The 12,580-nt window shown below is 38.6% G+C and overlaps 1 protein-coding gene across 1 annotated transcript; it reads right to left on the reverse strand.

Annotated features, from left to right (window-relative positions):
- Positions 1-2,465: 2,465 nt before the first annotated feature.
- Positions 2,466-11,846, reverse strand: LOC140227298 (DNA repair protein RAD51 homolog 4-like). The gene is made up of 9 exons (XM_072307720.1): positions 11,755-11,846; positions 10,121-10,182; positions 8,026-8,144; positions 7,491-7,572; positions 6,796-6,921; positions 5,793-5,985; positions 4,693-4,763; positions 3,598-3,795; positions 2,466-2,914 (listed from the first exon to the last, which is right to left on the reverse strand). The coding sequence occupies exons 1-9, from the start codon at positions 11,831-11,833 to the stop codon at positions 2,861-2,863; spliced, it is 984 nt and encodes a 327-aa protein (XP_072163821.1). The 5' UTR covers positions 11,834-11,846; the 3' UTR covers positions 2,466-2,860.
- Positions 11,847-12,580: the final 734 nt, after the last annotated feature.

Here is a 12,580-nt window from a genome sequence, read left to right on the forward strand (position 1 = left end):
GGGTACATGACCCATGCCACATATTTATTTCCGAAGTCAAATTTGAGATCACAGTGGCACATAATCGTGCGTCGGGCGCTGCAGCTGCGTGCAGGGCCAATAGGCAAAGATGTTATGATTTTTTTAAAATCTGATTTTCCTCTTAAAAATCTTATGTTTTAGGATATTCAGTCTGATTTTTGTGTCAAGAGGTTGGCATCTCTGTAGATTCCTATTTAGATCTAGATCTATATTTGTTTTTTCTATTTTTTGTTTTTTGGTTTAGTCTACTATGGTCTATATATATTTTTTCGTTTGGCAAATGACAAAAACTAAATAAAAAAATGTAGAAATGGCCAATAAATTTTGTGTCATTAAAAATTCATTAATATTTTTCCTCAGCACTTGGACAGTGCATAGATTAAAATCTGAAATTGAAATGTGGTTGATTGTTGTTTACTTTTCACATTTTTGTTTTCTTGAATCCACATCCACCACCCCCCCCCCAAAAAAAAAGAGACAACAAAATGACTTGATTGTCCTTTATTATTTTGTTTTTTCAGATTCTCACGAAAGCACTTTGGATCATCACCAATCACGATTCAACCTTGGAAAGGATAAAGAAAGTTCTAGACCTGTTTAGCGACTTCCGTGACTTGAATGACTTTCGTACCAAGAAGAAGGCTTGTCCAAGACTTGAATCTGATGAGTTGATGAAATATGGACAGATGGTATTCTCTCTCCATGCGAGGCCTTCGTTATCATAAATTTCTAGGGACAAATCTTCCATAGATAGACGTTGAAAACGGGAACACGCATGCGGTCTCCTATGGGTTTGAGTGGGGGGCCAGGGTGTTTTTCCATGTCCAAAATATGATTCTCTTTTAATATTTATTGCTTTTAAACCGGTGATATAACAAACTTTGGATGCAACAGACCCTCTCTATCGAATGGGGTTTTGTTAAATATGAGTTTTACACGTAAAATACAGGTAGCAAAAAAAGAAAGAAAAAAAAAACAAAATCTGCCCGCCTGACCCTATTTGAAAATCTCATGTTACGCCATACAACATTTTTTTTTTTTTTTTTTTTTTTGGGGGGGGGGGGCCTAACTGATGTTACACATACTTTTGCTATGGGGTTTACAGAGAACTACATTTTGTAATTTGTTTAGGTTATTATACTGCTGCAGTATACCAGTTACAATCCCAGGCATTTACTTAGCAACAAATTAAAACAAAATATAAAGACACAAATGGGGTGGGGCCCTAAGGGAGCAAGGTCCCCCCCCCCCATTCCCCAACACAGTTGAGCAGAAATACTTAAATGTAAATGCACCAGAGGATATTTCTTGATATTTCTCTTAAGATTGACTGCTTATTCAATGTTATTGTTGTGATATTTCTCTAATAAGATTGACTGCTTATTTAACGTTATCGTTATCGTTATTTGTATCGTTATTAATATCATCATCATTATTAACATTATCATCATCATCATCAGTCATATTACTACATAATCTCTATCATAACAAAAAAATCTCCTGGGAGATCAATATCATATCAAGTTCCATCCTGGAACTTTAGACTCCTAGTATTTTTATAAAGCTTCTCACCGTCCCCAGCAGTGCCGCTTTTTGGAGCGTTTGCACTCGGTCGGGCACACCCACATTGCACTCTTCAAGGGAGCAGACATGTCCCTCGGGCTCTTCAAATTTCATCTTGTACAGGGATTTATACTCATCAACACATTCAAAAATTGGTATCGCTGGATTACATTTGATGTCGAGATCATTCTCATATGGACCTTCTTTGGCACTGACCTCTCAAGAAGCAGAAAAAGAGCAAATTTTATCACATTTAATAGGGGTGACAATATTTGAATTGAACACTTGTTGTAAAACATATTTCCGCTGCATTTTTAGTAAAGAGGTCTTGTATTGCATTTAGAAGTTATGTCCTTCTTGTACAGTTTTCTTTTGAACAAAAAAAAAAGTTGCATTAACTGGACAGAATTGAAGTACAAGAGCTTATCCTGCAGAGCACTGAGGCCTGTTACCTTGAGTCTCCCTCCACCACAACCAAACCCCCTGCTTTAAGGTCCCCCTTACCATGTGCAGGAGTTTTGCTATCCTCTTGAGAGGCATATCTTCATTCATCTTGGCCTAACCTTAATCATCTCTGCATCATTGCATCTGTCTTGAAAAGACCTTTCAAATTACATGTAGTTTGTCTATGTTGTAGTTTGTCTATGTTTAAAAAGAATTAAAAAAAGAAAGAAAATAAAGCTACAATATACCAGATGGTAAAAGCGAAAAAGTTTAACAGAAAAAACATGACTAAGCTAACAATATCGGCAATAATGAATGTGCACCACGATGCACCAGTGAAACAAAATGGTGTCAATACCCAAGTTGATGCTACTCCCTACATGTAGGTACTCTAAAAGAGTAACACAGTGATTGCGCTCTCATCAGGCAGACCTGCATCATTCAAACTCGTGAAATTCTTCTAGAACCAGCCCTTGCTGTCAGGCGGAAGCTCGATGGTCTAGCAGAGATGACGCCTGTCTGGAGATCAGGAGGTCATAGATTCGAAACCTGCTCGAGTATGTACGCCCACGATTTCTTTTATCACGACTACTGCTTAAACAGTGATCAATTCATTGCTTATTTATGTCGATGTAGGGCAATTTGTCAATCAGCTGCGATAAAGACCTGCATCATGTTTCGGCCATCCAGCACTGTGACCCTGTACGCCTGCACCTCAGCAATGGGGTGAATCCTGCCTGATGGTGCAAGGTGATGATGTCCGAATCTTCCTCCTCCTCAGAGTGGCCAAGAGGTATCCAAGGCCATGTCAGAGGGTGAAATGGAGTGAATCTCAGCCGTTCACACCCTCATCTCCTATGGCTATTTGGCAAGAGGTGTTGACAGCCTGAAAAGAAAGAAAATAACATACAACATCAGAGAGCATTTTTTTTTCCCCACCCAGAACCACTCCAGCATCAGGGTTAATGTGATTATTGAGTGGTGTGATCTGTGGACATTTGTCACAGACTGTCAATCTTTTTCCATTCACTAAAAAAGAAACAAACAAACAAATAAAAACCACAGTGTCATTATCAAACGACTACAAGCTCCAGCATAGAATTTCTTAAAAATGCATTTTTATTTCTTTGTAACCAGAATTTCATTTATAACCGTGTTTGTTATAACTGGAGTGCACTTTATTCCATCAAACCTTGATATTGTGGAGACTAAGTATTGGGTACCTCAAACAGTACAACAACAACAACAACAACAACAACAACAACAACAACAACAACAACAACAACAACAACAACAACAACAACAACAACAACAACAACAACAACAACAACAACAACAACAACAACAACAACAACAACAACAACAACAGCAACAGCAACAGCAACAGCAACAGCAACAGCAACAACAACAACAACAACAACAACAACAACAACAACAACAACAACAACAACAAAATCTTTGTGTCATAGATCAATATGTTCAAGGTTGTGTGTGAGTATTTGTAAAATTCTTGCACACACCAAAAGCTTCTTCAGCATCTCTGGAAACCTGCATCTTGAGTTTGTTTACCTGTCTCTGTGATTTGACCAAAGTGGCAGCTCTACTGCTGATGGGGCTGGCTTGACTGCTGATGGGGCTGGCTTGACTGGTGACCCTTTCTCCTCTTTCCATGGTGAGGAGGAGGCGGGTCTGGGGCACACTAAGCCAGGTTCTCCCCAAGGCTGGTTTGGGGACACCCTTCTCTCCTTGCACCATGTTGTTGCATTCCTAAGGAGTTCATAACAGAAAGTACCATAGCATTATACAACCATAATAGACTGTCATTTCCCACTAGCCAAGTTTCACTCCAGTCTACCTCACAGCGTTTCTTTTTTTTTTTTTTTTCTATTTCCAGTGACATATAGTCTCACTTTTACAAATAACCCATGTTGTAGTAAAAGTTAGAAAGACACACACATCCCGGTACACACACAAACAAAAGACAAACAAACAGCAACTAACAAGATAGATAACCTCGCTTCAAGTTTACTGGGACGAGGCTAAATCATGAAATGATAAACAATCCCTACAAATATTGTATTGTCACTTATCAAACCAGCATATAAACAAAGCTTTACCAAACGAGCATTAAAATTAATGTACAAGTACAATGAACACATTTCTCTAAATGTCACATTTCTTTAAATGTTTAACCATCACGTAGACACACAATTTTCACAAGACAAGAATTCTGAGTAAGCTACAGATACTGACTTGCAGAAAATGTTTGCAAAGAATGATAAACAGGCAGTGAAGCACAACTTGATACAGCTTTAACTATTTATTCATTTTATTTTTTATGTAAGTCTAATCCTTGCTGAGCAATATTGGTCTGGACTTTGGCAACAAAGGCCTTCTTGGGATTTATCAATCAGACTTATCAATATAGTTTTCTTTTTCTTTTCTTTTTTTGAGGGGGGCGGCAAGTTCTGAAAAAGGTAAACAGATTTCTGGCAATTTCATATTTTTATCAAGGGAAGCTCAAAACATCCTACAAGTGTACATCAACAATTTTTATCAAAAAAGCAAAATGCAATTGAGCTGATTTTTGGCAACTTTCCATTGTTTTCTTTTTCCTTTTTTGGCGGGCAGTGTTATTTTTAAAAAGTTTAAACCATAACTCACCACAACTGCTACAGAGTAGTCTGCTGCAAGGAATTTAAGTGACCTGGCTAGATGGACCATCATGCCTTGACCTATGGGTATACGAGAATGGATGGCAAAGAGAGTAATTTATTTTATGTATGTGAACATGTGCTAACTCTTAAAATGTGTAAAAATCTAAATTTGTAAAAAGTGTAAAGGCCCCCTTCATTTTGCCCACCCCCTCCCCTCAGTTGGAAGTCTGACAATGTTCACTTTAAAAGAAATCAGGGTCACTATTGATGTCACTGCAGATGAGAATTTAGATGAAAATTCTGCCACTAATCCAGGATTATCCAGCATCTTTATCTAAATCTGACACTAAAGCAAGTCAAGAGAAAAGAAAACGATATTGGTAACACATGCACATGACAGAATAACTTCATTTCAAATTCATGAAATTCATTTGCACATTCAAGTCATTTCTTGCTTGCCAAAGTGGCCTCCTTGTGATATATTACAGAACTATCATTAATGAATACCTGGAAAGGTGTAATAAATGACTATATTGTAGGGCTGCCTAATATTCACACATGAAACTATGGGGAGTTCCAAAGAGCAATCACAGAGACAGTGGTGTGTTACATGTCTCTCAATAGGTCACACTAATTCCCAAATAGGGAAACTTTTACATTCATGCGGTGGGGCAGGAAGAGAGATCAGTTTTCAGAAAAACTTGGCAGCTCTGAAGATACCAAATGGCTTTCAGGGAGATACTTGTGTGTTGCATGCACCTAATCCATTCTAAATAGGCAATTGTTATCACAAAATCTGGGAGGTACTAATATTCATTTCTTAGGACTTCAAGAAAGAGTTATGGTTTCAAAGAGCATCTCACAGAATCAGGGAAACCTGACAGCCATGGGAATTCCAAATAGCTTTCAGAGAGATTCTCTTCTGTGTTGTATGCATCTACCATTATTTCAAAAGAGTAATTCCAAAATAGAGGAGGCTCTGATCTTTCTTCTTTTTTTTTTTTCAAGTTTAAATTCAAGTTTCAGGAAGTGACAGTCTCTTGCAGAATCGGGAAGACTTAGCAGTTCCAAATCACAACATTTACTTATTTCAATTCCATGACTCACCCTCACTTTGCCTCCCTCCCAAGAGAGGGGCCAGGACGGCTGTCACCGAGTCCACTATGATGAGTTTGAGGGCACCATAGAAGGCATCAGTTCCCTGATCGATGGCAGCCTTCACAGAGTCAACAAGGTCGAGAAGCTCGTAGAGGTCAAAGGTCTTAGCACATCGGATTTTGCAGAGGGCCGCTGTTCTCTCCTGCTAGGTGACAGTGGCATACAAACAAATCAAGATTGTTATGTGTGTGTATAGATCTCAGAGAGGGGAGTGATAGGAAGAGAGAGAATGACAGAAAGATGAATAGCTACATACTGTATGTATACATCTACATAGACAGACATAAATCATATAGTATGGTATGTAAGCGGTCATCCTTGCAGTATTCTGAGGGCTAAAAAGCTGTATTTTTGGTGGTCAAACAGTATTGTTACCTTTCCTGCAATAGACAAGTGTAGTAACATCATTAGGGGAAAACAGTATTTTCTGTTAATACTGCATATTTTTGGCAAAAAAAAAAAAGAAGTAGTAACAGTTGGCACCTCTAGAAGATAATGCATTATTCATGGGAAGGTTAATATACCTGTACTATCATGACGTGATTCTTACATGCTGAGCAATATTAGCAGCAAAGACCTTTACAGCAACAGGAACCACTGTTAGGTGGAAAAACACAATCAGAATTAAGTCACAAGCTATTTGACAGAATTTCAGTCATAATTGTTTAATACTTTATTTTTTTTACTGAATTTTAAAACCTTAGGAATGATGGTGCACTTTTTTTGTGTTGCAAAAAACATTTCCATGACATTTGCTCCTGCGATGAATGCTCCCATGAAGTATCTGCATGCTAAGCCACACATAAATTCTACCCAAACACATAACCCTATCCCTAATCCTCACATAAAACTAAACTGAAAACCCTATTACAACTGTAGCCAAGTCAGTGGAGAAAATAAGTCCAGAGCAAATGTCGGAAGAGCAAATGTTGTGTCACCGCAAGAAACATGCCTTTTCAGCGAGGACCCTTCGTCCAATAATCTCCTGGAGTCTCGATGGGTCGAACGCTCCAGATGTGTCTATGTAGAGGACATTCTGCCCAGACAAGGCAACCGATGAAGCCACAGTCAAACAAAACTGTTGGCAAAAAACAAGGGAGTAAAACACTATTAATCTGCAATGCTCACCTTGTATTGCATAAATTCCCCTAATTCTCCCCCCCCCCCCCCCTTTTCATAGAACCCTCATGGGAAACACATTTTGGTGTTCTTTGCAAAGAAACAGTAAAAGAATACACAGGGCTTTACAGGGAAACTTTGGTATCTCTTCAGACACACACATAAGAAATGCATTTCAGTTCAAAAGAGGTAAATTTCCATAAGGGGGGTTAACAAACTCTGGAACCTGGGAAAGCTTGCTATTGAGAGCTCCTACCTTTTGGACAACAGCAAAAATTTGACAAGAGCACAACTCATAGAGTTTGACACAAAATTTGAAACACTTCTATTCAAGAACCAAGAGTGAATCAGAAAATGCAATTTGGTAGAGTTTCTCCATCATAGAAAAAAGAAGACCATGACCTGTAACATTAAGAAATCTGTAAATATGCTAAATATCACAGGTTTGTGTGCCATCATCTCGTAAATTTGCAGAAAATTTGAGGGCTTGCCACAGAGGAGTATGAGCTGTAAACAGTTTTGTCTGACCTGTGTCTTTCCCGACGCTGCAGGTCCAACGATCTCTGTCAGTTCTGACGTGTAGATTCCTCCATCCAACAATGCATCTATGCTGTAAGACATAAACATTGAGAAGTTATGATGTACAATGATCAATATGATGACCATCTCATTAAATGTCACTTTGAAAGAGATTACTAGGAGTCAGCATAAATCCTTATAATGCACTCATTTAGTTTGCATAAATCATTGTATCTAAAAGTATCAGTTTTTCCTATATTTCACAAACAAGATGGGCTTGCATTTTGTTGATACATGCATCAATAAATGATATACATCTCAAGAAGATTGAATTTTGCGGCTGTCTGTGAATATCTGTCAAAAGAATGAGGTTTCTTGATAAGGTATGACCCCTAAATTTGCTAATTATTGTACACGCACATTTTCTAAGATGTTGAAATTTTGTGCCAATCAGGAGATGAAAAAAAAAAAATGCTCCCACTGCTCTATAAGGCTTCTCAGGAGGGGGAGGGGGGAGCTGAATCAAGGCTACTGACGTTTTTACCTTTGACATCCTGTAGCAAGGCACGCAACAGTCGACAACATCTCATCATAATGGTCAGTGCCGTTGATGGGAAAGGCAGCATACTGGGCGAGGAGCAACCTCCGTATGGAGAGCAGAACCTGTAGCGATGGAATGAATTTGATTTGATCTGACACTGAAGAAACCCTCTCGAGATTCACCTTCCTAAAATCCCATTGACTTTATATACATAAATATGTAGCTAACAAGACTAAAAAGATTTATAAGCTTGATTTTTCAGGTTTCCCTTTGCACTAGCATATTATGACAGCAAAATGAAATCAATGAACAATATCACAATGTCAGATTAAAGCCAGACCGATAAGCATCACATGCATTGCACAGAATGAGCACAACAAGGGTGATCTCTGACGGCTAAGGTGTTGAGATCATTTCAGTGGACAGTTGTTAAAGGTTGCAGTTGTAAATTGTACGAGCTGTTGAGTGTTTGGACTCGGTGGATAGTACCACGAACCATCAACCATAAGGTTCCCGGTTCCAGTTTCCTTGCAGCAGATGTGCCCCAAGGCACAGCACTTTTATCCTCAATGCCTAGATAGTTCTTTGTAGGGAACTTTAAGCTATCAGTCCCCTGGTAGTTTGCTTTATACAAGCATTAACTGCTTCCTTGGTGGCCACATAAGACAACAGATCCTACATTCAAATCAAAAGTCAAATATCAAAACTCACAAAGGAAGAAATGGTGGAAGCAAGATTACATTATGTTTGCACTAGAACTTCAAACAACTAAATTTAAAAAACACTAGCTAGGCCCTCAAATAATCCATCACTGGAGAGCAAAAGTGAAATCTTCTCTGAAATAGGTCAGGTTTAAATTTTCAAAGTTGCATTTATTTTTTTTTTTATTTATTTTTTTTTTTTATAGAGGAAGATGAAATGACTTATAGTTTAATTTTTCATATCAAGTGAGGGGGAAGTGTTTCTGAAAACAATACTGTAAATGTTACCTGAATTGTGATCAATTAGAATTTTAATTCCAGATACATACAAGTTCAATGTAAAGTAAAGAAAGAGATTCATCATCTACAACATGTATGGAGGCATTTATCCACACAGATTTAATAGGCAACATCAATATGTGTGCAGACATCACTGTAAAATGCTGTTTACTCCAAGCGTTCACTCAACTACAGTTAGAAAAAGTGCATTTTTTGCTTAGGATAGCTGAAAGTGTCCTAGAGTGACTTCCATTTTTATTTTGTAAGTGGCTATTTTCAAAATCAACACAGACTACTGTATACGCTATATATTTCGCGTGGGTTTTATTTTGGCGAATTTCGCGAGTCGGGAGCTATTCGCGAAATTAACAACACGCGAAAATATTACAATGTACCTTCCAAAATGAATCCCTTGCCTTGATGATACGAACATTTCAGTACTAGTATACCATGTCACGGCTTACCGAACAGACCATACTGGCTAAGCTTGTTTACGTACATATAGCACGTCCACGTCTAACTACTAACTAGTATACACAGCCCAGTCGCTGTAAGTAGCATTTGCACAGCACAGCGTATTAACAGCGTCTGGGGTGGTCGGGCTAGTCCACGTCTACTTATGAATACTGTAGAGTCAATCCATTATCGCAACCCCTCGTACCACTCGTCAGAAATTTAGCACGATGGACTTGACCACTTCAAAAATGTTGAATTCTAACTTACTAGTTCGCAGAGTTTGGTAAGTTTTTTTTTCATGCAGTGTATAACTAGTATCATTCTTATTTGCTAGTAAGTTGAAAGTTCACACTTTCTTTGCCACTTCATATTTTCTCTGGTCCCCCAATCGCGAATTTAACCACTCGCGAAAATGTGTGACAGCGGCAATTCGCGAAAATGTATGTACGCGAAAATTATAGCGTATACAGTATATGCATCACAAGCTTGCTCTTTGGGGAGAGAACCTGAGAAAATTGAGAGAGGAAATATTAAAATGTACTCTAGCTCTCACTATGTAGTTTCCAATGTTCTTACCTCTGGATTTAGGTAAGATGCTATCCCATCTGACTGCTACTGGTAAATATATACATGTTTAAAGGAAAGCATAAAATTTCCCTCACCTTGTAAGATAAGGAACATCTCTGCGACAGCAATTCAACATCAGAAGTTATGAAGTCAAGCACTGCCAAGAAAGATGAGAAGGAAAAAAACATGTACAAATGTACTGCATAAATGTAGCAAATTGCAACATCTTCAAGCAAAGATTGAACCTCCAACAAACATTCAGGGCAAAAGGGAAAGGCAGAAGAAGAGGTCCTCCCTCAGTGAGTTCCAGTGGTAGACCGTCTCTTTATTCAGAACCCACAGGGTTCTTAATTTGCGTATTATTGTGAGTTCACAAACCAATCAAAATGCTATAAGGAAATGAGTGTGACCTGAGGTCAAAGAAAGAACCAATGGAAAGTAAAGATGAGGTGATCATGAACTGAACTTGCACATGAATGTGAACAGAACAAAAGAATCATGAAGTGTGGAGGTGAGAGGAAAGTACTGGAAATAGGCAAAAGGAAGGGCCTAGGGAAAAGAATTGGGATGTATGGAAGGCTAAGTGTAAAATAAAGTAAATAATAAGGGGCATGTATGGAAAATGAACTCTATGGAAAGCAAAAAGAAACTAGAAATGTCGCTATGGCGACTGGTATGCCTCCGCCATAATGCATGGTTCTCCGAATAAGTCTATAGCACAATGTCTTGACAATGTGTGATGACAGTTTCACATAACTGGCAAAATATTATTTAAAATGACAGGTTTGTCACAAATGCATTGAGTGTTCGCTTTGCTTGAACTAGGTCTAGGTTTATTTGGATGAATGGCTATACTAAGAGTGGAGCTATTTGGGGATTTGAGGATTTTTACTCAACTTTTGACCCTTTTATAAGCTTAAAGAAGAAGTGAAATTTAGCACTTTGCAACTGGTTTCACTGTTCATTAGCCTAATCACCACCTACTTCAAATCATCATTAGGGCATCTAGGTTTCTAATGCTTATTAAGCCAATAATGCGTTACAGAATAATTCCATTTTTGTTATTCATTTTATCTTGTATCATCAAAGGCTACATGAAAAAAAGTCTCCAAAATCTTTGTTTTCAAATAGAAAGTTGAGCAACATTAATGAAGACACACACAGCATTTAAGTTTTAACATCGTAGTCAATCTTAAATTTTAAGTTCGACTTATTAAATTCTTTGTGAAACGCCCTCCATATCTAGTTTAGGTAATCTTCGGTGCAATCAATACCATATTTTGTTAGGTTCTACCCAACACATTCATCCACACATATCGCAAACCGCTTACCTTTTTTAGTTGGTGCTATAAGTATTACACGTTACCATGGTTACAGTTGTGAATGTTACAGTATACGAACAAATTATATTCTGCAACGACCGGGCGATTAGAACAGTCAGTGTCTAGTCAGATGATGATGATGATGATGATGATGTCACTTGAATGTTGGTTAATGAAGTATGGCAGGGCTGTGTAAAATAAAGCTTGTTAAATGTTAGACCTCTCTGCCCCGGGGCGCTCCTTGTACACGGTTATACTGTGGGAGCGTTGGAACTTGCTTACTACACTGCACTGCACTACGTATGTTGTACCAGTTACCGGTAGATAGAGAATGTAGATTCACCACTCACACATCACCAGCGATCACGGTAGTAAAGAAAGAAATAAGAATGGAGGAATAATCTAACCTGTTTTCACTCCTGATGACTGCAATAACTCATACACATCCTTGGTCATTGCTGGACACATTCCAACATTTAATTTCATAACTTGGCCACGATTTCTTCACATATCACGCCGGTCAATCTTACGAAAACGGAAGCCTCCTAGCAGCTCTCCTCAGGCCCTCAGCTCCATGCACTGCATACGTTATATACATGCACATGGGGTATGCCATTACGCTACGCCATATGGCCATGCGATGCGGCGCGGCGAGGGCGAGTTGATGCTCCCGGGTGATCCGCGGTGTGTACGATCTTTGCTCCCGCTCAAAGCGCTCGTCTCTGGCTACGCTATACCTGATGAAGAGACGAGACCACATCCACAGCGCATCGTTTCAACACTGTACTGCACACACAACTGAAACTTCGGTATAATTAATCTGCTGCAGCATGTGATTTGTTGACCTTGCTGATATGGACTTCATGCGTACTTTTTGTAAATATTGTAAATATGTTGTTTACCTGTTGGTTTACATCCAATAAAAAGTGGAAAAAAAAATAGATAAAAAACACTGCACACACTATGTGCTGCGCTAGCAGACGACCTCGTCGTTTGCGTTTTTTGGATCAGTGGTATGGTGCATGCAGTCGACACACGATAGAGCAAGAAAGATCAACGTTTGAGTACGGCGCGCGCGACCTTGCTCATAATGATATCGCATCCAAAGATCTCTTTGGTAGGATCTTACATGGCGCCCTCATTTGTTCATTTGAGGTTGCAAACATACACAAGATTATTTTCCTTCATAAAGTTATGTTCCCCTTTCTTCCTCTTTCTTATTTAGTGTTTGTT

Source organism: Diadema setosum, chromosome 4, assembly GCF_964275005.1.
Source record: "Diadema setosum chromosome 4, eeDiaSeto1, whole genome shotgun sequence".
Taxonomy (NCBI): Eukaryota; Metazoa; Echinodermata; class Echinoidea; order Diadematoida; family Diadematidae; genus Diadema; species Diadema setosum.

Coding starts and splice junctions, on each gene's coding strand:
- LOC140227298 (XM_072307720.1), bottom strand. CDS start 11,833: ATGAAATTAAATGTTGGAATGTGTCCAGCAATGACCAAGGATGTGTAT. Junction 5,986..6,795: donor GAAGGGTCCTCGCTGAAAAG/GCATGTTTCTTG, acceptor GTCACCTAGCAG/GAGAGAACAGCGGCCCTCTG. Junction 2,915..3,597: donor TGGTCAAATCACAGAGACAG/GTAAACAAACTC, acceptor CTTTCTTTTCAG/GCTGTCAACACCTCTTGCCA.